The sequence below is a fragment of the Onychomys torridus genome, chromosome 5, assembly GCF_903995425.1.
Source record: "Onychomys torridus chromosome 5, mOncTor1.1, whole genome shotgun sequence".
NCBI classification, from domain to species: Eukaryota; Metazoa; Chordata; class Mammalia; order Rodentia; family Cricetidae; genus Onychomys; species Onychomys torridus.
The window spans coordinates 77211290-77235728 of NC_050447.1; the positions used below are offsets into that span (position 1 = coordinate 77211290).

Genomic DNA, 24439 nt, shown 5'->3' on the forward strand with positions numbered 1-24439 from the left:
ATATGTGGTTTTTTTTTTCTATTTATAAAAAGTTAAAATTAGGAAAAATATATACAAATGAGAATTGGGGGTGTAACTGATGTGTAGTGTGCTTGCCTAGGATGCACAGAGCCCTTGGTTGCACATAGTGATCCAAATTTATAATCCTAATGTTAAGTCGGTGGAGGCAGGAGGATCAAAAATTCATGGTTCTTCTCTAGTGCATACTGAGTTTGAAAACACTCTGGGATATATGAGACAGTCTCAAATTAATTACCTTAAAAATTGAAAATATATTGTACTGTACTGATCACTTGATTTTGTTTTGTTTTTTGTTTTCCAAGGCTGGTTTTCTCTGTGTAGCCCTGGCTGTCCTTGAACTCACTTTGTCCTTTGAACTCACTTTGGCTTCAAACTCAGAGTTCCACCTCACTCTGCCTCCTGAGTGATTAAAGGCATGTGCCACTCCTGCCCGGCAGCTATTTGAAATCATAGTATTATTAAATAAGTTTAGACTTATCTACTACTCATTTAGGTATCTTTCATGATCATATATAATTGAGTCTAGTCCTCTTGTTCTATTAACCCAGTAAAGTCAGTTTGTCTTTTTTGATACGGGTTTCTCTGTGTAGCGTTGGTGCCTGTCCTAGATCTTGCTGTGTAGACCAGGCTGGCTTTGAACTCACAGAGATCCGCCTGGCTCTGCCTCCCAAGTGCTGGGATTAAAAGCGTGCACCACCACCGCCTTTCGAGTTTGTCTTTAATGACTATTTTGATTGAAATTGTATAGGCTATTAATACCAGTGTAATCCATGCACAGCCTATTCACTGAGCTTTAACATTTTTACTTCAGGATACATTTCTTTTCTTTCTTTTTTGGTTTTTTGAGACAGGGTTTCTCTATAGCTTTGGAACCTGTCCTGGATTAGCTCTGTAGACCAGGCTGACCTCGAACTCACAGAGATCTACCTGCCTCTGCCTCCCGAGTGCTGGGATTACAGGCGTGCGCCACTACCGCCCGGCCAGGATACATTTCTTGGTGTGTTGCACAGTGACAGAGTTCTGTATTCCTTCCTAGTTTGCTTTGTATTACCTGTGTCTCTGTGCACAGCACCTTTTCTTGTGTGTGTGTGTGTGTGTGTGTGTGTATGCATATGCATATTTCATGTTTTCTGTCAGGCTGTCTGAAGTATTAGTGTTTATTTCTTCATTGTCAGGCTCATTTTGTATTAATTAGGTCAGCTTTTGTACCCTGCATTAATAATATCCAGTATGGGAAGAATATAGTAAATATTAAAATGGTTTGTTTACTATGGTCTCACTCCCTCCCCCAAATAATAATAATAAAAAAAAACCCCTCTTTATACAGAAAATTACAGTGTAGTACATCTAGGCCAGAATCATTTGTACCTTATAGGTTAGATAATGCATTCTAAGACATTTTAGTATCCATATATAAAAATCCCCTAATTCTGTTGCTTTTTTTTTTTTTTTTTAAAGATTTATTTATTATGTATACAGTGTTCTGCCTCCATGTATGTCTGCAGGCCAGAAGAGGGCACCAGATCTCATTATGGATGATTGTGAGCCACCATGTGGTTGCTGGGAATTGAACTCAGGACCTCAGGAAGAGCAGGCAGTGCTCTTAACTGCTGAGCCATCTCTCCAGCCCCCTAATTCTGTAACTCTTGATTTGTGCTTTTTTTGGCTTGTGATTTGGTTGTATACTCTTGCCTTTTTTTCCCCCTTCAGTTACTTACTGTTTATTGATAAAGTACTCCAAACTTTTAGTGGCTTGTATACGTGAGTCTCAGCAGTATAGTTCTTTATTCATGTCATGTAAGCTGGGTTTATTCTTGGGCCTGTAGAAACTGCTGGTTGATTTGGTGATGGTTATTGGTCTTATTCATATACTTGGAGCTAGTATTCTATCGGAGCAATGAGTAAATTTTAGTAAGTTGTTTTCAATTATGCCTGCTATTGGTATTAGGATAATAATAATAGAGAAATAGCTGATGGAGGCTAGTTGACCAATTATAATGAATGGGTGTTCTACTGGTTGTCCTCCGATTCATGTGAGGGTAAGTAAATAGGTTAGCTCCTAGGATTCAGAAAACAGTTTGGGTGATGGTCAGAATGTTAGTTCTCGTTTTGAAGTTTGTAGGAGTGGCAGTAGGGGCTAGAAAGGGAATTGAGAGGACCAGGGCTATGACTCCTCCTAGTTTTTTTAGGAATTGAGCGTAGGATAGCGTAGGCAAATAGAAAATATCATTCTGGCTTAATGTGTGCGGGAGTATTGAGTGGATTTGCAGGAGTGTAATTATCTGGGTCTCCTAAAATATCTGGGAAAAATAAAACCAAAATTATGAGAGTTGTTCATAGTAGGATAGTCTCTAGAATATCTTTGATTGTATAGTAGGGCATTGCTACACATTGGCAAAGGTACCTCAGTTCCTTCACAGAATGACTTTACTGTTCATTTGACCTTTCTCTGTATTCTCTACAAGACCACCAGCATTCTTTTTTTTAATTTTATTTTATTTCTTTTGTTTTTCTGTAAATGGATGTTTTCCCTGGATGTATGTCTGTGTGAGGATGTTGGATTCCCTGGAACTGGAGTTACAGACAGTTGTGAGCTGCGAAGTGGGTGCTGGGAACTGAACCTGGGTCCTCTGGAAGAGCAAGCAGCTAATGCACTTAACTGCCAGTCCATCTCTAATCATACACCACATGTTATTAATTGGAACCTTCTCCAGCCCCGGGGCAATATTTTTCCTTTGTTTTGTTCTCATCCTGATTCCTACCATTAGGTCCATAGTAGAGGTGGAAGCCGAACAAAGCTTCTTAAAGTCCCATATCCTGTTGATCACAGAGTCACAAGGTTAACCCAGGTTAGGGGGTTGGAGGAAAGAATACTTTTTGATGGAACAATGATGTTCTATTGCAAAAAATGGAAGTATGATTACTTTGGAGTGATCAATTAAAAGACCTATAAAAATTAAGTTTCTACTATAATTTGAATGAAAAGTTTTATTGTGTTTACATTTCCTAGTAGATGTTTTTATAATATTGGAGTAAGAACCATACTCTTAGTTTTTATTTGTTTTGTTCTGCTGGACTGTAATAATGCCTTTTACGACAGGGAAAACGAAACATTTTCATGCCTTGAACAGGTAAAGTGGTCTAAAGGGTTAAATATGCACCTCAGGAAATAGATATATTCTACTAAATGAAAATTCATACCCAATTCTGAAAAAATCTTTGACATTAAACACAATTGGGACTTCAATATGTAACTTTTTGTTTAACCAAATTTTCTTTTGTATTCAGATGTATATTGGTTCAAGTGCTTCACAGTTACGTTCCTTTCTCCTTGCCCTGATTCCACCCCCCCCCCCCCCCCTTTTCGAGTTTTTGGTTATTGTTAGTAGAAACTGGAATCAACCTTTTTTTAAAATTTTTTAAATTTTTTTAAGTCAACCAAGGAAACATTTTTTTGCTTGATAGCTGGGTATGGTGGTGCCTACAGTCACAACACTGAGGTGGATGAGGTGGGGTTAGACAGCAGCCGCTTCCTCTTACAAAAGGAAACGAAGAATTAATATATGTGACATGCCCTGTAAATCTTACAGTGCTATGTATTAAGAAAACAGGTTTTTAACAAGAAAAAATGTCTGTATTTGCTATGTATATATAAATACAGCAAATAGTCACAGGCTTCAGTTATTATTGTTATTGCTTAAATTGAACAAAAATAAGGGTCATTTTAAAATAAAAGGGGTGATTTAAAAATTTTTTTACAAAGGTTGTAAAAGTATATTACATATATATATATGAGAATCATTGTTTAATTTTAAAACGTGTTACTGCTGTTTATTTTTAGAAATATAAAGAAAAAGACAAACACAAACAAAAACACAAGAAGCAACCAGACCCATCACCTGCCTTGGTTCCTTCTTTGACTGTTACTACAGAAAAAGTAAGACTAAAGTATCAAATTTTGTTTTATATAATAACTAATGAAATACTGGTTTCAAATTTTGTTTTATATAATACCTAATGAAATGCTGGTTCTTCAGAGGAGTCTTCATTCCCAGTGCTCTGATGATAGTTTTGCTCACCTTTCCAGCCATGTGTCATGCATTAGAACTGTCATCTTTTTAGTCCTTTATGCTGCTTTGTTTCTTCCGTCCTTGTCTCAAGTGAATGGCACTTCTAAATTAAGGAATAGGGTGTAATTCAGACTTCAGCTACCTGTGACTTTCATTTGTTTGGTGTTTTTTTTTTTTTTTTTTTCCCAAGACAGGGTTTCTCTGTGTAGCTTTGTGCTTTTCCTGGATTTCGCTCTGTAGACCAGGCTGTCCTTGATCTCAGAGATCCGCCTGCCTCTGCCTTCCAAGTGCTAGGATTAAAGGTGTGCCATCACCCAGCAGCCTGTGACTTTGAAATCATGCTTCACCACTTAATAATTGAACCTTAGGTTAATTTACCTCTCTGCAATGCTATTTCAATACTTACCTGTAAAGTATGGAAATAATAATTGAAATTGATTAAGATAAAATATTGAATATTATTATTATTTAAATATTATTAAAAGCACATCTGGTTCATAGTGTTAGGTATTTTTTTTTAATTTATTTACTTTTATTTTATGCATATCAGTGTTTTGCCATGGGTGTTGGGTCCCCTGGAACTGGAGTTACAGTTGTGACCTGCCATGTGGGTGCTGGGAATTAAACCCGGGTCCTCTGGGAGATAAGTCAGTGCTCTTAACCCCTGAGCCATTTCTCCAGACTATGTTAGGTATTATTAAGATTATCATATGATGAATTTGAAAACAACATGTGGTTGGGACAGAGTGGCAAGTGAAGAGGTGTTAGAGTTGAGGCCAGTGGAAACACCTCATCACAAAGGGCTAGCTAGATGGCCAGTGTAAACTCTTAGAGTTTATAAGAACTTTTGGTTGCTTTGCTGAAGGGGTGGTGGTGGGAGGAATAGCATGTAGGGAGCATGTTGTAAAGAGGTCATTAAAATAACCCATTGAAGGTGGCACTAAAACTTGAGAATGCATTCAAACATGACCCCTTGTGACTTTCTAAAAGGTAAGTTAATCCTCATGTTTGTAGGTTTTGGTATCAGATTGTTACTATAGTTCACCGGTTTAAAATAAAATAAAAATTCATCGTGTCTCTGGTTCTGTTTGCAAGATAGTCTGGATACATTCTACTGGTTTATTTATCACAGGTAAAGAATAAAATCAAGGTGTTGGATCGCCTGGGTTCTTAGTGGAAAGAATCTTCTAAACTCATTCAAGTTCTTCAAAGTTGAGTTCTTTTTGGTTATAGACTTGAGGGTCCCATTTCCATGTCAGCCCCTTCGTCCAGCAGCCTACTTTTCTCTCCTAATGCTTCTCCCCAGCCAGGCTCTTCATCCCAGAGCCAGTAACATCACATTTGAAATTTCCTAACTTCACCTATACCACGTCCTCTGCTTTTAATTAATTTGCAGTCTTTTTGTACATTCTGAACCAGATTGTCTTCTTTTCATGGAAGAACAAGACGTTGCCAAGGAATATGAAAGGAGAAAAAGCCTTGGCTCTTGGTCTCTGGAGATTTAGTTTCTGTGTCAGTGTTTTTCTAAAAAGTTCCTAGATGCTTGCAAGCATCAGTTTATTTCTGTTTTTAAATTCGTGACAAATTGCGCCTGACCCAAAAAAAAAAAAGTAATCTTAATAGATTCGTTACTTTTTATAATTAATAGAAGACATGGTAGTTCTTTCTGCCATTATTGCAAATAACTTAGGTTTTAGTTTTGTAGCCCCATCCCGTAACTTAAAATTGTGTGTGTGTCTGTGCATGTGCTCACAAGCTTGCAGAGGGTCTCCACACCCCAAAAGTTTCTCTCTAGTTAGCCAGATTTCCTTCTTGGGATATTTATAGGAGGGAATTAAGAAGATTGCCCTCCTTCCAAGTTCCCTTCTTCCTTTCATTTTTGTATTGTAAAGTTAGAATACTAGGCTTCACTCATGCTAGGCAAATGGTTTTTTTTTTTTTTTTTTTTTTTAAAGATTTATTTATTCATTATGTATACTCTCATTACAGATGGTTGTGAGCCACCATGTGGTTGCTGGGAATTGAACTCAGGACCTCTGGAAGAGCAGTCAGTGCTCTTAACCTCTGAGCCATCTCTCCAGCCCCCGGCAAATGGTTTTTAACCGAGCTACAGCCCCAGCCCTTTAAGACCCCCCCCCCCCTTCCAAGCTAGGTTTCTCTGTGGAGCCCTGGCTGTCCTGGAACTCACTGTAGATCAGGCTAGCCTCTAATTCACAGAGATCCTCCTGCTTCTGCCTACCAAGTGTGCCACCACTACCTGTCAAGACTTTTTGAATGTAGAACAAAAGTATTTTTGTAAAATGAATTCCTTTCCTATGTGTAATTTTTATACTTTAAAATTTTAATGATTAATATTGTAAGAAATTTTATGAGCTTTTGTTACAATGAAGTCAAAGTATAAATTTATAAAAGCCATTTTCTTTGTGCTCTTTCCCTGTACTATATTTGAAAATTACCTTTTTCCTTTTTCTTTCTTTTTTTGTTTTTTGTTTGTTTGTTTTGAGACCAGGTTTCTCCGTGTAGCCCTCAATGTTCTGTAGATCAAGCTGGCCTCTCTACCTCAGAGATCTGCCTGCCTCTCCCCCAGTGCTGGGATTAAAGGCATGTACCACCAACACCTGGCTACTTTTTAAACTAATCTTAATTTGGAGAAATAGAAATTTTAATCTTACCATAAAGTTCAATATATCAGATACATTGGGTTTTTTGTTTCTCTGTTTAGTTATAATCATTATATAATAAATTACACATATTTAAAGTAAAATAATATTAAAATTAAAAAGATGATGCTAAGGAGGAAGCAGGTCTCAGTGTATTAGCCTTCCTTGACTGGAAATGCACAGCATGCCACCTGCCTCTGCTTCCCGAGTGCTAGGGTTAAAGATGTGTGCAGCCACACCGAAAAAGTGGCACGTTTGATCAATTTTCATGTGCATGTATTAATAAAACTACTACCACAGTTCTAGGCAAAATTTCTTTGTAATGTCTTTTATCCTTATCTTCTGTGTCTTCCCACCCCTGCTCAGGTAACTCCCAATCTACTTTTGTTTTTCCCCTTTCTTTTTGAGACAGGGTTTCTTTGTGAAATAGAGAAATAGCCAGTTCCTGGCTGTTCTGGAACTTTCTTTACCAGGCTGTCTCGAACTCATAGAGATCTGCCTGCCTCTGCCTCCCAAGAGCTGAGATTAAAGGTGTGTACCACCATTTCCTGGGTCTCCAATCTGCTTTTTGAAATTTTAAATTAGCTTGAATCCTTTAGGAAGTTTAATAGGAGAAACATACAGCATGACACTGTTTTTCTTGGCTTGGATTAGTTCATTCAGCATAAAATTTGAACCATGTGATGTGTGTCAACAGTTGAGTCATTTGTGTAGTTGTCTGCTTCCCTGTTGTATGTATATAACAGCTTGCTTACTGATTCAGTAGTTGGTAATATCTGTCTCAGTTTCTGGTTGTGGGCTATTCCAAGTAAAGCTGCTGTGAGCATATTACAAGTTTTACATAGATACCTGCTTTAATTTCTCTATGAATTCCAAGGAGTGGGAGGAAGATTGGGTTGTTTAGTGTGTAGTTGTTTGGTGACTCACTATGGTAAGTGTATATATTAATTTTTTAGGCACTGCCAAACTATTTGCAAAGTGTTTGTACCATTTTAACATTTCCATCAGCAATGTATGAGAATTTGTAATTTTTCTATATTCTCTGCAATATGGTTACTGTATGGTTAACATTACTAATTTTAACTATTCTAGTGACCATATAGTGTTATTTCATTGTGGTTTTGGTTTGCATTTTATATATATTTATATAAAATTGTATTGGGGTTAAACCGTTGGATCTTACAAATGCTAAGCAGTACTCTACCACTAAATTGTATCTTCTACCCTAGTCTGCTTTTTTTTTTTTTAATATAATTTTTTTTTGAGTATCAATTTAGGCAAGTCTGGCCTTGCACTGAGGATGACCTTGAACTTTTGATCCTTCTGCTTCCGTCTCTAGAGTGAGTGCTGGTTTAGAGATAGGTTGTACCATCCCTGGATCATGGTTAGTCAGGCACTCAACTGAGTGAAGTCCTAGTCTCTGACTTTTATTGTAAGTAAGTCCTAATTATGTTCATTGCTTTTTTCTGCTCAGAATTTGCCAGTTTGTTTTGATAGTAAAATGCCCATTCAGTTCTCAACTACTACTTGACCCTTTCCATTGTTTTGTGAGACTTTCTATTCTGGTTGCAAGTTGTTTAATCAGAATCCTCACAGCTCTATCAAATTGAGAAATTTTCCTCTTTCTAGTTTAAGAGCTTTTTCTTTTTTTTTTTAAATTGTGAGTGAATTTTTTTCAAGTATTAGGTGATTTTTCTTAAGCTTATTAATGTGAACAGGTTATATGACTTGTTTTTCTGTCCGTCCATCCATCCACCCACCCACCCACCCACCCACCCATCCATCCATCCATCCATCCATCCATCCATCCATCCATCCATCCATCCATCCAAGACAAGGCTTAACTGTGTAGCCCTGGCTGTCCTGGAATTTGCTTTGTAGACTAGGCTGGCCTTGAACTCAGAGAGAGCCTCTTGCCTCCCAAGTGCTGGTATTAAAGGTCTGAGCCACAACTGCCTGGCTTGTTCTTTTCATTCTTAATATTAACTACTGCTGTATTTGGGTTTAGTGTTGGCATGCCTTTATTCATCCATGTCGTTAAACCATGTGTGTCTGTACTTGATGTCATAGTTACTTTTCTTCCTTCCTTCCTTTTCTTCCTTCCTTCCTTTCTTTTCTTTCCTCCTCCCCACTCCCCCTCTTCAGGGTTTCTCTGTGAAACAGCCCTGGCTGTCCTGGAACTCACTCTGTAGACCAGGCTATCCTTGAACTCACAGAGATCTGCCTGCCTCTGCCTCCCAAGTGCTGGGATTAAAAGTGTGGGCCACCATCTCCAGGCTTTTAGTTACTTTTCTTTTTTGATAACTACATTGACAATGGTAACTCAAGAAAAATAGCTTATTCTGGTTCATAGTTCCAGGGTACTGTACATCCTGCAGTTGTAGGAGCCTGAGGCAGAAGCTTGTCACATGGTACCTGTAGTAAACACACAGAGGGAAATGGATCCTAGACTAAGGAGTGTGGCTGCCTGCAATTATGAAGCCTTCCTACCCCAATTATTCTGACCAAGATAACCTCCCTCGAATATGCCAGGTGATTGTAGATCTCATCAATTTGACAGTTGAGAGTAACCATGGAAAGTAGGTTTCTTGTAGGCCCCACATGTAACTGGTCTTTGAATTTTGATCTCCTCTGACAATCCTTCTATGATTAAATCATGTTTAGGATACTTATAATTTATATACATGGGTTAGTAGGGGCCATAATTGTTACTGGTTTCTATTTGTTGATTTTGTTTTTTCATCTCTCTATCTTTACAACTTTTTTTTTAAATGTGTGTGTATTCTGTCCCCTTGACCCCTTCCCTCCCTCCCTCCCTCCCTCCCTCCCTCCCTCCCTCCCTCCCTCCCTCCCTCCCTCCCTCCCTCCCTCTCTCTCTCTCTCTCTCTCTCTCTTTCTTTCTTTCTTTCTTTTTTTTGGTGGGAAAGGAGGCACTGTTGAGACAGTATCTGCTGTGCAGCTCTAGGTGGACTCCAGTTCACTATTCTCATGTGCCTAGGGTCATGGGAGTATATAGGAGGTGACCACTAGTATTTAACAAGTAAATAACTCTCTGATGGGATCCCCACCTGGCAAGGCTGTGGGGTCACTGACCAGCTGTTCCTGTCTTAAGTTCTCTCGTGTCACTGCATTTCTTACCTAACGACAGCCATGGATAGTCTCCCCACTGCTTGTGTGTTTTCCTCAAGAAAATATTCCATATTCTGGGCACACATATAGCTGTGGATGGTCAGAAAGATGATTTCTGTTTAAGCTGTATATAATTCTGATGACTAGAAATAATACTAGAATATTTTTCATAACTGACACAGGAAATTAACAGTATTCTCAGTCACAAAGACAGCCCTTTACACATTTTGCTAGACTTCAGAACAAATTCAAAAGACTGGCTGCCTCTGGAGACAGGTACACAAGAACAAGTTCCCAGGTGCTTTTTTGCTGACTCAAGGTCAGACTTGAAGCCACTTTGGTGGACATAAACCTCTTCAGTAATTGATTTTTGCACATATTTCGATTTATGTTACCCGACTCAGAGTTAAGCCAACTAACTGTTATTGTTAAGTCCTGAATTTCAGTGTCGTTTTCTGTCTGGGAAACCTGACCAACTCAGAGCTATGGGTAGGGCCAAGCATTACTCACTGGCTGGTCAGCAAAACCTTCCTAGCCTGAGAGAAACTGACTTATCATGTGTTATGAGAATGGGTCAGACCCTTAAAATGTAACATATAATTGTCTAGAGATTGTCTGTGGCAGAGAACGGGAGGAGAGAGAGTGTGAGTGTGTGTAGGGATGTGCCGAGGGAGATGAGAGAAGATGAGTAGGTAGGCAGGAGAGAGAGCAAGAGAGATTTTCAGAGAGGAACTTTTTCAAGATGAATTAAAAGAGAAAGTTGCCATCAGAAAGTGTGTATTTCCTTATTTTCCCCTAAGAGAGAAAAAGTCTAGCCCTCGAGGAATTTGTGGATTTTTTTTTTTTTTTTTTTTTTTTTTTTTTTTTTTTTTTTGCATACCCTGGTTCTGACTGGAGGCTGGACCATCCAGTTACTGATACTCTTGCATCAGTCTCCAGAATGCTGAAATCAGGTATGGGTTACCATACCTTTTATTAAATATATCAAACACATACACATACTGTTAATTACTGGCCCAATAATTTTGATATTCTTGTTGTATCTGATGCTATTTTTTATGTTCTTTTGGTTCTTTTTTTTTTTAAAGGATTTTAAAAAAATCTTTTAATACTTTTTACTTGTTGCAGTAAATACAGTGTCCCAGTAAAAGGAACCAAAGTAGATAGATAAACCTCCAGTAATATACTAGTGTGACTTATGGGTAGAGAAAGTTTTCTGTATTTGTATTAAGTCTTAGCCCTTAAGTGTTTCTCTGACCCGGAACTGAATTTCACAAATGTTTCTCAGTTTTAACCATCTCTCCACCTCCCTTGAGGGGGGCAATGGGTGTACCCAGCACTGATAAAACTCCAGCACATTAGGCTATAGGTTAGCTAGTTCCTCCTAATGATAGGCCTGGTTGAAAACAGAATGCTTTGGACTGCTTCTGGGATTGCTGCCAAGCCTGGCAACCTGAGTTGATGCCCAGGCTCCCCATGGTGGAAGGAAAAAAGTAGCTCTGACAGATTTACCTCTAAACATGCATGTGCACTGCAGCACACTCCCTCCTCCCAGGAAATCAATGACATTGAACAAGCAACAAACAAAAATAGAACAGATGTTCTATGTACTCTACATTTTTTTTTATTTTTTTCCAGTGAAGCACTTTTCTCCTAAATTATCTGTGATCACTGGATGAGGGTTCTATCATGACAGGGTGTGTTTGGCCATCTGATCACTGGAGTAGGTCAGCTCAGGCACCCTCTTGACCTTTGCCAGTAGTCTATAGTGGAGGTATCTTTGTGGATTCCTGGGGACCTCTCTAGCACTCTTCCTATTCCTGTGGTGTCCTTAGTTCATGAGCCAGTTTTTTGGAGCCTAGTACCTATGCTGAGAAACTTTGCTCAGCCTTGGTGCAGGGAAGAGGGGCTTGGACCTGCCTCAACTGAATGTACCAGGCTCTGCTGACTCCTCAAGGGAGACCTTGCCTTGGAGGAGATGGGAATTGGGGGGGGGTGTTTTAGGGGGGGGAAATGCTGGGGCCTGGGAGGAGGGAGCACAGGGGAATCTGTGATTGATATGTAAAACAAATAGAAAAATCTCTTAATAAAAAATAAGAAATTTCTTTGATTTTCTTTAAAAGTCCTAGGAAATATAGAAACAGGAGTTGTCTTACAATTGGACATACTACTTGACATTGTACAAAAATGCTGTAAAACAGTTTATTGGTATGACTGTGCACTTACCAGAGGGCACTGAAGAATTCTGTTTTCTGAAAAATATAAATAAATTCAATTTAGGTGACCAAAAAAAAAAAAAACCAACAACATAATTTCAGGAGGTGAGACTCTTGACAGGTGACTCTGGACTGAACACAGGTGGGCATAGGCAGGTATATACATAGTCTGCACAGAAATAGACACAAGGGTGTACAGGCCAGAAACATGGACAGGTTGGCGAAGGCCATATGTATAAAAACAATAGCACAAAAAGGCACTTTGCCGGAAATAGTTACATAACATATACGAATCCATTCCTACTTTGTAGCTTTTCTGCTAGCAATGCTCTTAACCTCCGAGCCATCTCTACAGCCTGAAATATAGGTTTTAAATAAAGCCATAACTGTAACTTTTTATTCCCTAGTACAGTCATTCTTTCATTATAAATTTAAGACTTTTGTTTGAAGTAAGAAATAGTTTTTTGTACCTAGTTACAGCAACTTACTAGGTATATTAGTGTTCTATCTTATCGCAGCCTAGTGACTGTAGCTGGATGCATATTATTAATTACTCATTAAATTGCCTATAAATCAGTTCTCAGCACCCATATGGTGGCCCTGGGTCAGTTCTCAGCACCTACATCGTGGACCTGGGTTAGTTCTCAGCACCTACATGGTGGCCCAGAACCATTTCCAGGGGTATCTGACCCTTTCTTTGAACTCAAGCATGCACTTGGTGTACCACATACAGGCAAAGCACTTGTATACACTTAAAAACAAAACAGACTGTATTGCCTCCAGTCACGTGTACAGTAGCCAGCTTTCTGTCACTTTGGCACAGAAAGCAGATAGTTTAATATCCTGGGGTCATTCTCAGAGGGAGGTATTGCCTCAGCAGCACATGATTGAACACACACTTGAGATACCCTTAAAATATGGGGGTTAGGTCAAGGTCCCTTTGAATGAAACCTGGGTAGCTTTTGAGGTAGGGGCAGTTCATTATGTATAGTATTTTAAAAGTAAGGTCATCAGCTAATATTTTTTTTCCAAAAGTATAGAAAAAATTTAAAGCAAAATATCAGTTACTTTATTCAATTTTTTTTGGGGGGGTCACCAGATTTTGTTTACTCATTGTTCTCTAATTGCCCTCTCCCCCCTCTGTGGAAAGGCTTAGACTTTATAGTAAAAACAAGGATATTCTCTTAAATAAATAAATGGGGAAATTGACCAGCAGTTTTTAAATTGTCTGTGGAAATAAGTACTACATTTCCACGTAGAGTACAGTTCCTCTTCATCCTTTATGTAATGCTTGAACAGGCATATGAGTGAAGAGCACAACTGTTTCCTAGATGACTTTTAAGCTTCACAGGGTCATACAAGGATTATGTGAGGAGTGAAGAACCTCAGAATCACTAAGTATTGAAAAGTGAGGTGGGGTAGTTTCCAAAATGACTGCCCAGCATGGAAGAGGGTCACGTTTTTTTAAAGTAAGCCATGAAGATTCATCAGTTTAATGTGGTTAGTTCATTAAAAGGTTTTGTTATTGTTTTTGTTTTTTCCTGTCAGACTTTGAGGGCTTTCTTTGATCTAGTTTGTGGATTGTAGTTGGTTAGAACATTGACTGTTTTGCTTTTATGAGATAATACTGGACTTACTGTTGAAAATATTATAAGATGATAAGGTTTGAGGATGTTAGCAGAAGTGTAGCAGGGAAGATTTGACTTTTTTCTTTCTTTTTTACTTTTATTGATTCTTTGTGGATTTCACATCATGTGTTCCAATCCTACTTATTTCCTTGTTCACTTGAACATGCCCACTGCCCTTGCAGTCTCCCCCCAAAACAAAACCAATTTTAAAAGAAGAACCAAAGCCAAAACGAAATAAAGAACCAAAATAAAAATAAAAACAAAAACAGAAACAAAAGACGAAGAATCTTGTCGTGGAAGCTGTGGTGGCCCAGTGGTGAGTTATACAGTTGACCCTTTAGTCCACACAAAAGTTTTGATTTTTTAAAAAACATTTCTCGGGCTGGGCGGTGGTGGCACACGCCTTTAATCCCAGCACTCGGGAGGCAGAGCCAGGCAAATCTCTGTGAGTTCAAGGCCAGCCTGGGCTACCAAGTGAGGTCCAGGAAAGGCTCAAAGCTACACAGAGAAACCCTGTCTCGAAACCCCCCCCCAAAAAAAAAACCCAAAAAACAAAAACAACAAAAACCAAAAAAAAACCCCAAAACATTTCTCTTAGTCCTTTTGAAAATTGATTTTTACTATTTTTCAATTTCAAGTTTATTCTCATCCTAAATGCTACATAGAAATTAATACTTGTGTATCTTCAAATATTTTCATTTTCAAATTAAATTTGATATCTGGTTTATCAGAAAGATTTATTCAAAATTGATTACTAGTTATATTCAAAGTAGTGAGTGACTTTAAATGCCTCAGAATGTAATAGTGACATAAAAAGTTTCTTGCTCCTAAGGGATGCCATGAATCATGTTAATTAGTGTACATCTGGTTTAATATACATCCACACTCACTTAATTTGCCATTATTTGGCCATATATTGTATTTAAGCTGATTACCAAACCCAGAAACTAGTTGTCTAAGCAATCTTTATTTTATTTTTTTCTAGTCATATGTACATCGTATAACTTTCCTTCAAAATTGCAGAGAAATGATTTGTTTCAAAGACTGGAGCTTTTCTCTTTGAATATGAGCTTTTCTCAGGCTCTTGAAGTATATTCTTGCTACATCCTAGGAGGGAGCCTTGTAGTCTAATGAGTGTAGTTCTCTAATGGATTAATAATGTACTTTTGTTCTCTTTAATTGTTGACTGTTGTTTTGAACACTAAAGCTTGTAATTTTATGGCTAAGCAATACTTTGTTCTTGGTGAAAATAATGCTTGAGAAATGAAGACCTTTGGTATTTTCGTGTATTTTTTAGAGTGTGTTAATAAGATCAGTTGTTGTTTGCTGTAGTCTGACCTCCAGTCAGTCATTTCATCAAGCATAGACAATTTGTTAAAGTAGTGATAGGGTGGGACATGGGAAGCCAGTGCTGGACGACGCCGAACAGTTGAAAGGTCCTGGGACAGTTGAAAGGTCCTGGGACAGTTGAAAGGTCCTGGGGTCGATCCCGAAGATGGTAAAACAGCAGCAAAAAGGGAATGTAGATTTGATGCTCATTGTTTGTGTTTGAGTTTCTTTGGTAGACTGGCTGACTTTCTTAGAGTGGAAATGTTTGCGTGAGTTAAGTGCTTATTCACACTGTTTTTTGTTTTGTTTTGTTTTGTTTTTGTTTTTGTTTTTTTTTTAGCCAAATTTAATCAGTTCTTTTTCCTTTTGCTTTCTTTCTTTCTTTTTTTAAATCAAAATGTTAGACTTATACAAGCACTAGCAACAACTCTCTATCTGGATCACTGAAGCGCTTGGAAGACACTGCAGCAAGATTTACAAATGCAAATTTCCAGGAAGTCTCTGCACATACCTCTAGTGGAAAAGATGCTTCAGAGGCTAGAGGGTCAGAAGGAAAAGGGAAGAAATCTTCAGCTCACAGCTCAGGTCAAAGGGGAAGGAAGCCTGGTGGTGGCGGAGGAAGAAATCCAGGAACAACTGTGTCAGCATCTAGCCCCTTTCCACAAGGTATTATTTTTAGTTAAAATACTTAATTTGATAGTAGTCAATAGTTGTTAATGTTTTATAAAAGAATTCATTTTTTTAACTTAAAACGGATTATTTTAGATTATGTAAAGTTGGTAGTGTAGGATTACTTCTAAAAGTAGTGTTTCATTCTAAAATGTTTCTGGAACTTTTGCTCTTTTATATCTAATCATTTATGTTTTTCAAGCAGTAATGTTAATGTTTAAATGACTGTAGAAATTAAGATTGGGGAGAAAAACAGATGTAGTTTGATTTCAAAGATAAGTGTCTTTCTATAATCTGTTTTTATTTACTTTTCCTAATAACATTTTATGTTTTAGTAGATAAATGAGAACTAAGCAAGTTTTATGGAATCTAAGTAGGTCTTAGTGATATTATAAGCAGTGCATTTATTACAAAGCTTGAAGTTAAAAGTAAACTTTTACTTAACAGCTTATGTTCTGTGCTCAGGCTGCTATTTTAACAGAATTCCCTGAATGTTTGAATTTCACATAAACTGCAAGTAGTATTTTAGTGTGTTTCCCAAATACTGTTTGGTGTTAGACTGAAATTCAATATTAACGGGGCATGTGTAGTTTTATGACAACCCAGTTTATGGAAAATAGGAACACTGCTAAATTAAAATGTGCATACTTACGTGATTGCTTTCTATGTAGTTTTAAATGTGAACACAGCTCATTGAAAAACACAACAGTTAAGTAGCTGTTGACTTGTTTCTGTTGTCCCAGAAGTGATGAGTGAAGACTGCTGCTTACCTTTGTTGAAGCATTGGTTCCACTTCAGTCCAGAATCTTGCAGTAATATGCAAATAGTAGATTGCTAATCTTTTGACTTTTCGTTAAAAAACATACTCATATATCTCATACTAGTAATAATTTGGAGCTACAGATTTATAGTATATGTGTGTGCATATGGTCCTTTTTGAACAAAAAGTTCAGTAAGAATAGATAAAACAAAATGCCAAAGTCACTTTTATTTAAATAAAAATTACAGTTACTTTTTATTTATTTTTTAATTATTCATCTTTATTTTTTTGTGCATTAGTGTTTTGCCATAGGTATTGGGTCCCCTGGAACTGGAGTTACAGTTGTGAGCTGCCATGTGGGTGCTGGGAGTTGAACCCTGGTCCTCTGGAAGAGCAGTCAGTCTTTTTAACCATTGAGCCATCTCTCCAGCCCTACACTCTTATTTTTATATCACTTTGAAAATTAGCCAAACCTTAATTAACCTTAAATGTAACTTCATTCACATTTTGAATGAATGTTGTATTAGTAGAAGTCAATTCATCTTTTTAAATTTTTTATTTAAGTCTGAGTTTTTGGGATGTAGCCCAGCCTGGCCTTTGATAGCCTGTGTGGTTCTGGTCTTCCTACTTCAGTCTTCCAAGCAGGAGTTATAGGTGTGGCTCACCAGGCCTGCTTTATTCTTAAATTTGTATTTGTATGAAGTGCTAATCCATTTTCAAGAGGTAGCTCCTATACTTTTGGAACTATGTAATATTGAAGATAGAAAATATGTTATAATTATGTAACTGAGGTAATCAATAAAATGTTGAAATAGGAAGATAAGGTACTTAAGATGGCCTTGTTTTTTTTTTTTTGTTGTTGTTGTTCTTTTTTGTTTTTTAATTAACTGTACCCTGTGAATTTTAGAAAATTTAAATATACCAAATAGTTAAAAGTATTTGATCTCTTTTTTTAACTATTACGTGGGGGTGTTGAGAGCAGGGTATCCTGTGTGCTGTGCGAACCCTATGATGTAGTTTAGGAAACAGTAGAGGTCAGAGCTGAGTCTGTTCAGTTGCTTATCTCATTTGCAAACCAGGAGTTTTGTGAAGTAGGGATAAGGGAAACTTTTCTCCTAGGGCAGTTTTCTTACCAGGCAAACAGTGACTTTTGAGGTTCTTAACCGCATAATGATAGGGGTTGCTAAGTGGTTTTTGACTAGAGTGAGGAGAGAATAAGCACTTGGAAAAAAGGCATAGAAGAGCTACCTCTTCCTGCATGATTTTTCATTATTTTTGATTTATTTACTTTATGTGTCTGAATGTTTTGTCTGTGTGTATGTCTCTGTACCATGTGTGTGCCTGAAGAAGTCACAAGGGGGCGTAAGATCCCCTGAACTGGAGTTACAGGTGGTTGTAAGCCACCATATGGGCGCTGGCAGCCAAACTTGGGTACTGCGCAAGAGGAACAAGTGCTCTTACCACCGAGCAATCTCTCCACATGATAATTTCTTTTTTAAAGTCAGTAAGACAGTATTCATGGCTGGTTTTCCATTATGAACAAAAGACCGTTCCTAATGGGCAGTTGTGGCGCACGCCTTTAATCCCAGCACTTGGGAGGTAGAGGCAGGTGGAGCTCTGAGTTTGAGGTCAGCCTGGGCTACAGAGTGAGTTCTAGGACAGCCAGGACTGTTGTACAGAGAAACCCTGTCATGAAAAACTAAAAACCAAAAAAAAGTTACGTTAAATAAGGCATAGCCTGTGTCTCAGTAATACAGTACAATTCAAGAGTGAGTGTGTGGTGCTTACTACCTTTGACAAGTATTTGAAAGATAATTTAGAGATAAAATTGATTTCAATAGTAACCTTTATTGTATGATGCTTTGTTACATAGTTATGACCTAATTTTTATAATTTACTTTTTGATAATCATATTTTGCTTAATGCTTAAAGGAATTTTGAGTCCAAGTTTTCTTCCTCTTCCACTTTGGGTTTTCTGTTTGTGTTTTGCTGCAGGCAGTTTCTCAGGAACTCCAGGCAGTGTAAAATCGTCTTCTGGAAGTTCAGTGCAGTCCCCCCAGGACTTCTTAAGCTTTACAGACTCAGATCTACGCAATGACAGTTACACTCACTCCCAGCAGTCATCATCAACCAAAGATGTACATAAAGGAGAGTCGGGAAGCCAGGAAGGGGGAGTAAATAGTTTTAGTTCTTTAGCTGGTCACCCTGTGACCTCAACTGTAATTTCACAGCCTAAAAGCTTTGAAAATTCACCTGGAGATTTGGGTAGTTCCAGCCTCCCTGCAGCAGGATATAAGCGGGCTCAGACTTCTGGTACAGAAGAAGAAGCTGTAAAGGAAAAGAAACGCAAAGGAAATAAACAAAGTAAACATGGGCCTGGCCGACCCAAAGGAAACAAAACTCAAGAGAATGTGTCTCACCTCTCAGTTTCTTCTGCTTCACCAACATCCTCTGTAGCATCAGCTGCAGGAAGTGTAACAAGCTCTAGTCTTCAGAAGTCTCCTACACTGCTCAGGAATGGAAGTTTGCAGAGTCTTAGTGTTGGCTCCTCTCCAGTGGGTTCAGGTAGGGATTTGTGCCTTGTTCTCCCTCCATCCCCCACTACCCTTCCTTTCCCTAGTCAAAAAGGTATGGACAGTTGCTATGGTATACTTTGAATTGCTAGGCTACATTTAATTAAAATGGCGTTTCTTAATTTTTTTTTTTTTTATTTTATTTTAGTTTTTGAAGGCAGGGGCTTCTTAAATAGCCTAGATTGTCCTGGATCATTCTGTAACCCAGGCTGGCCTCAGACTTTTGATCATGGATCAGCTTTCCAAGTGCTAGAATGGCAGTTGTCTGTTAGTATGGCTGGCCAGTTTTTTTCAGGAGGTGATGGTATGGCTACAGCATGTGGATGGAGGTCAGAGCACAGCTTGCAGCAGTTGATTCTCCCTCCCTCCCTCCCTCCCTCCCTCCCTCCCTCCCTCCCTCCCTCCCTCCCTCCCTCCCTTCCTCCCTTCCTCCCTCCCCCCTCCCTCCCATCCATCCATCCACTGTGTGGCTCTCAGCTCAACTGTCTTGGTGGCAAACTTTTTTTTTTTAACTTCCTGAGCCATCTCACTAGTTTCTTTATTTCCTAATGAGAATAGGGAAAGTATCTTACAATCCTGGAAAAAGTATTTGGTGCTGAAATGTTTGTCATTAATTTTATGTGTTATTTAGTTGAATGAAAATTAAACAGCTGCTGGGCTTTGGTGGTGCCCAGCACTTGGGAGGCAGAAGCGGGTGGATCTCTGTGAGTTCGAGGCCAGCCTGGGCTACAGAGCTAGTCCAGGACAGGCTCCAAAGCTACAAAGAAACCCTGTCTCGAAAAACCAAAAAAGGAAAAGAAAAAGAAACAGCTTATTAGTCAGTTGTGCTTTTGCTCCCCTGCAGATTATGTTTAACACTAAACCAGAGTTCACACCTGAGACACTTCTCCACTAGCTTTTGGTGTCTTCTTATTTTGAACTCTTTTGCTAAACTTCATTTTTAATTTTCACTTTCTCTGTAATTGCACACAAATAATGTGAATTACTCTGGGACTTTAAATCAGTGATAAATAAGTTAGAATTTGTCAGGTGCTTTTCATGTCAAATGATATCTGAATTGTTTTAAAATTAGTTTTAAATGCATTTAGTGATTTTTGCCATTATTTTTATCTAGAATTAGAGTTGATTGCATAGATTTGAAAATGGTCCCGGGACTTGCTTTTATTTTTAACTTTGAAATACTGTCCCAGTCTTGTCTAGAAGTGACTGTCTAGCACAGACAAGCCTGAAATTGGCCATGAATCAGTTGTCTGTGTTTTCTTGGTGCTGAGAGTACAAATGTGTGCCACCATGCCTCATTTCTCATAATTTTTATGACAGTACAAATGAATTTATATGTAGTACTCATGTCACTGGTATACTTCTATGTAACCTGTAATTTGTGTTTCAAATAATTTTTAAAAATACTGGAAGTGCATACTTTATTTTATTCATTTTAATGATTTCTGTTATGAGTGTTTGTGTGTCTGGGTAGCATGTTAGTGCCTGGTGCTCTCTGAGCCCAAAAGGGATGCGTAGGATCCCCTGGAACTGGAATTATAGATGTTTGCAAGTTGCTGGGTGGGTACTGGAAATTATACCTGAATCTTTTGCAGGGTCTAACTATGTAGCTCTGACTGTTTTAGTACTCAGAATGTTGAAATTCACAGATATTTGCTTGCCTCTGCCCTATCTATGCTGGGACTAAAGGTGTGCACCACCTTATCCTGCCTCAGGTGTTTTTTTTTTTTTTTTTTTAAAGATTTATTAAGATTTATTACTATTTTCCTTTATGTCTATTTGTTTGATGGCACATGTATGGGCACCTATGGAGGTCAGAACAGATGAGGGCACTATATCTCCTGGGGTTGAGGTTAAACAGGCTATTATGAGCTGTCTGGCATAGTTGTTGAGAATTGAATCCAGGTCCTCTGGAAAAACAACAAATGCTATTTAACCTCCAAACCATCTCTTTAGCACCAACCCTTAACAGTTTCAAGTTTCATTTGTCTATTTTTTTCCCCTTGAATATGAGATAAATGGCTGTCAATAAATCTTAACTTTACCCCTCTGCTAGCTTTGGATTTCTGATGGTTGAAATGAGATTTCAGCTAAGATACACTATTGTGGATAATATCAGTTTTATTAGCTCATAATGAGAGAAGGAAGAAATGGTGTATAAAATAAAGACAGGTGAAAAAAGTTCATACGTTTTCATATTGTATATTTTATAAATACAAAGTAGAATTTTTGAATGGTTTATATATTAACTTCAATAAGCAGAAAAAACACTGACTGTTCCAGCAAAGAAGCATATGTACATAATCTTATATGAAAACATTAACTGTGTTATCTGTTGTATTAGGTCTCACTAAGTGCATTGTTATTTAGATCTCAGTTAGCAGTAGTTTTGTAAAGGGCTGTTGATGTCCCTGTTCCAGAGCTGGTGAAACTGAGGTTCTGAGGGTAGCGTTGCCCCCTCCAGTCTGGTGTTCTTTGTGTGTTTCTTTCTAATAGATCCCCTTTGGTACCTGTTGTGGTTTGCACACAGCCCCCACTTCAGAGGAATCTGTAGAATCGTTACTTTGCTCACACTGATGGGAGGTTGTGGACGCAGGCCCTCAGTCTTGGTGTTGCTGACATGTGGGGGTTCTGTTTGTGTTCAGTCTTCTAGGGTGTTGCTGGACTCTGCAGCCCCTTCCCGTTAGTTGTAGTAGCACTCCCTCATATGAAAATGTCTCTAGACAGTGTTACGTGTCCCAGGAGGCCAACATTGCCTCTGGTTCAGAACCATTGCTTCAGGAAGTGGGAAGAAGAAATGACAGCGGGAACAAAGTTCATTAAAAAGATTTAAAAATATTGCACATTTGAATAAAAATTTTTATTTATCTTTCCCTTGAGACCAAAAGGACCTAACAGTCAGCCTTAACCTTTTGCTACAAAAAACAAATTTAAATTTACTCATAAAAATTTGCTTCATACTATCTTTAGCAAAACTTATAATAATTAAATGAGTATCTTAGAACATAAAGCTTAAATTTGTTTTTGTGGTGGTCTTCCCTGAGTCCTGTAATTTTGAAACAGCCGGAAAATGTTTGAATTTAAAAGTTACATTTGAATGCTTCTTTGAAACAGATTAATGTCTCTAGATTAATGGAATTAAAAATAACTAATTTACAGCTCTCAAATGATTTTTTTTTTTAAATCTGTTACAGATTTAGGGAGATTTTAGTATGAAAAGTAGAGTTCCTTTCATTGAGCAGAATTTGTGGTACATTAGTTGCAGTAAAAAGCTTAATTCATATTTCTTCTTCCTCACGATTATATAAATATATTTATCTAGAAGGAATTCTCATTTAGAAGATAGTATAGTTTCAAATAAATAAATTTTATGTTGTGTTAAAACAACTAAAGATGTGTTAAAATAACTTAAATTATAAAATAAAATCATTTTACTTAATGCTGAGTTAATTAATGTTATACATTTCTTTGGTTTTTGAGACAGGGTTTCTCTATGTAGCTTTGGAGCCTGTCCTGGAACTCACAGGGATCTGCCTGCCCCTGCCTCCCAAGTACTGGGACTAAAGGTGTGCACTACCACTGCCTGGCCATTTTATTATGCATTTCTAATAAAAGTTTTGTAACTAGATCAGAATGCTTTCTTACTGGTGAAGCTTGGCTAACTGCTGTGTGCGTTTAGGATTACACCTTCCTAACAGTACTGTTAGGGATTGACAACTGCTGCTGAATGCTCGGTGCGTGCGTTTCATACTGAGTTAGGCTCTTAAGACACATTAAATATTATTGCTTATTATCGAGGACAAGAAACTAACACATACAGATACCATAGCTTTAAGTGCTAAAACTGAATTCCTGATTTGAGAACATTTTGTTATAAAATTCAACAGATTGTATAAAGTCAGTCATTCTTAAGCAGTGGAATGCATGAGCAAATTTAAACAAATAATATAATTTTCAATAATAATACCATCCTTCTGATACAAAAAATTAATTTAATTTTAATTTTTTTTCTTCAGGCTAAGTTTTAAATTCAGAATTCATTTATTAACTGTAAAAGTCATTGCTGTTTGGTAGTGATGAACACCTTTAATCCCAGCACTTGGGGGCAGAGGTAGGTGAATCTCTGAGTTCGGGGCCAGCCTGGTCTACAGAGGAGTTCCAGGACAGCCAGGTCTCAGTAAGGTTAGGGGCTGTTTGCCATGTCCTGTCACAAGATCTTCGCTGCCCAGCACAGTGCTTTTAACATAACATGAAACATTGCCTTTTAAATGTGGAGTTAATACAGTAGTAAGCACTGAGTTTATTTTATGGGGGGAATAGTGTCCTGTGTAAATGTATATGCCATTAAAGTGCTTGCAGTTAGGCTGTAACACAATCATTTCATTGTAAAGTTTTTAATCAGGTTGGAAAAGAGAGACTAGAGAGGGATGAAGTTATACTTTGGAGTAAGAAGAAAAAGTAGTCCCAACTATTTGCAGAAAAGGAAGTAAATACATATTTAAGGGATAAACCCTAACAGACAGAAGAAGCCTGTGTTTATGTACCAGTTGGAGGTAATAATGGTTGGGTAGATTGGGGGTGGGTGGGCTTATTGAGGCCAAGGGCCAGGGTGAAGAAATAGGACATTCTGGATTAGAGAAAAGCATTGCCTCATTCAGCCTATAATAACAGTACTGTTTTATATTTGAGTTTCTGCAGGTACTGTGGTTCAATCCAGGCAGGAGAATTGTTGTTGTTAGCATTGTCATTTTATTTGTCTTAGCCGAGGCTCTCTTGGAATTTGAGATCCTCCTGTCTTAGCTGCTTGAGTGCTGGGATGTGTGCCACCACGTCCATCTGAATGCTAAGATTCTGACTCATTTTCTGTAAATAAACTTTTAGGTCATGAGCACTTAGGTAGACGTGTGCCCCACCCCCCAACCTTTTCATTTTACATGTGTCAATGGTGTGTGTGTGTGTGTGTGTGTGTGTGTGTGTGTGTGTGTGTGTGTATGTGTATGTGTGTATGTGTATAAGTGTATACCACATGCATACCTGTGCCCACAGAGCGCATTAGATGCCCCTGGAACTGCAGTTACACACAGTTGTGAGCTGCCATGTTAGTGTTTGGATCTGAATTCAGGTGCTCTCTGTAAGAACAGTAACTGTTTTAACCACTGAGCCATCTCTCCTACTCTGGTACCTGATCTTTTGAAACAATGATTATTAGTACTTAGAACATTCAAAACCTGTACTTTTCTTCTGTATCTTATATGGACTCGTGATTTATCATACTGTATAGAAGATCTGAAGTGGATCAAGTATTTATTTACTTGACAACCATAAGGAACAACACCAAGTAAAGACGCATGCATCTGTAATTCCAGTTCACCTTTGGCAGGGTG

General features: G+C 38.0%; 1 protein-coding gene across 1 annotated transcript in view; it reads left to right on the forward strand.

The window, feature by feature from the left end:
- Positions 1–24439, forward strand: part of Mllt10 (MLLT10 histone lysine methyltransferase DOT1L cofactor) — a 160574-nt gene that overhangs the window by 85969 nt on the left and 50166 nt on the right. Inside the window, exons 9-11 of the mRNA XM_036188547.1 lie at positions 3863–3958; positions 15458–15719; positions 18478–19047. Coding sequence (XP_036044440.1) covers positions 3863–3958; positions 15458–15719; positions 18478–19047 — 928 coding nt within the window. The remainder of the gene's footprint in view (positions 1–3862; positions 3959–15457; positions 15720–18477; positions 19048–24439) is intronic.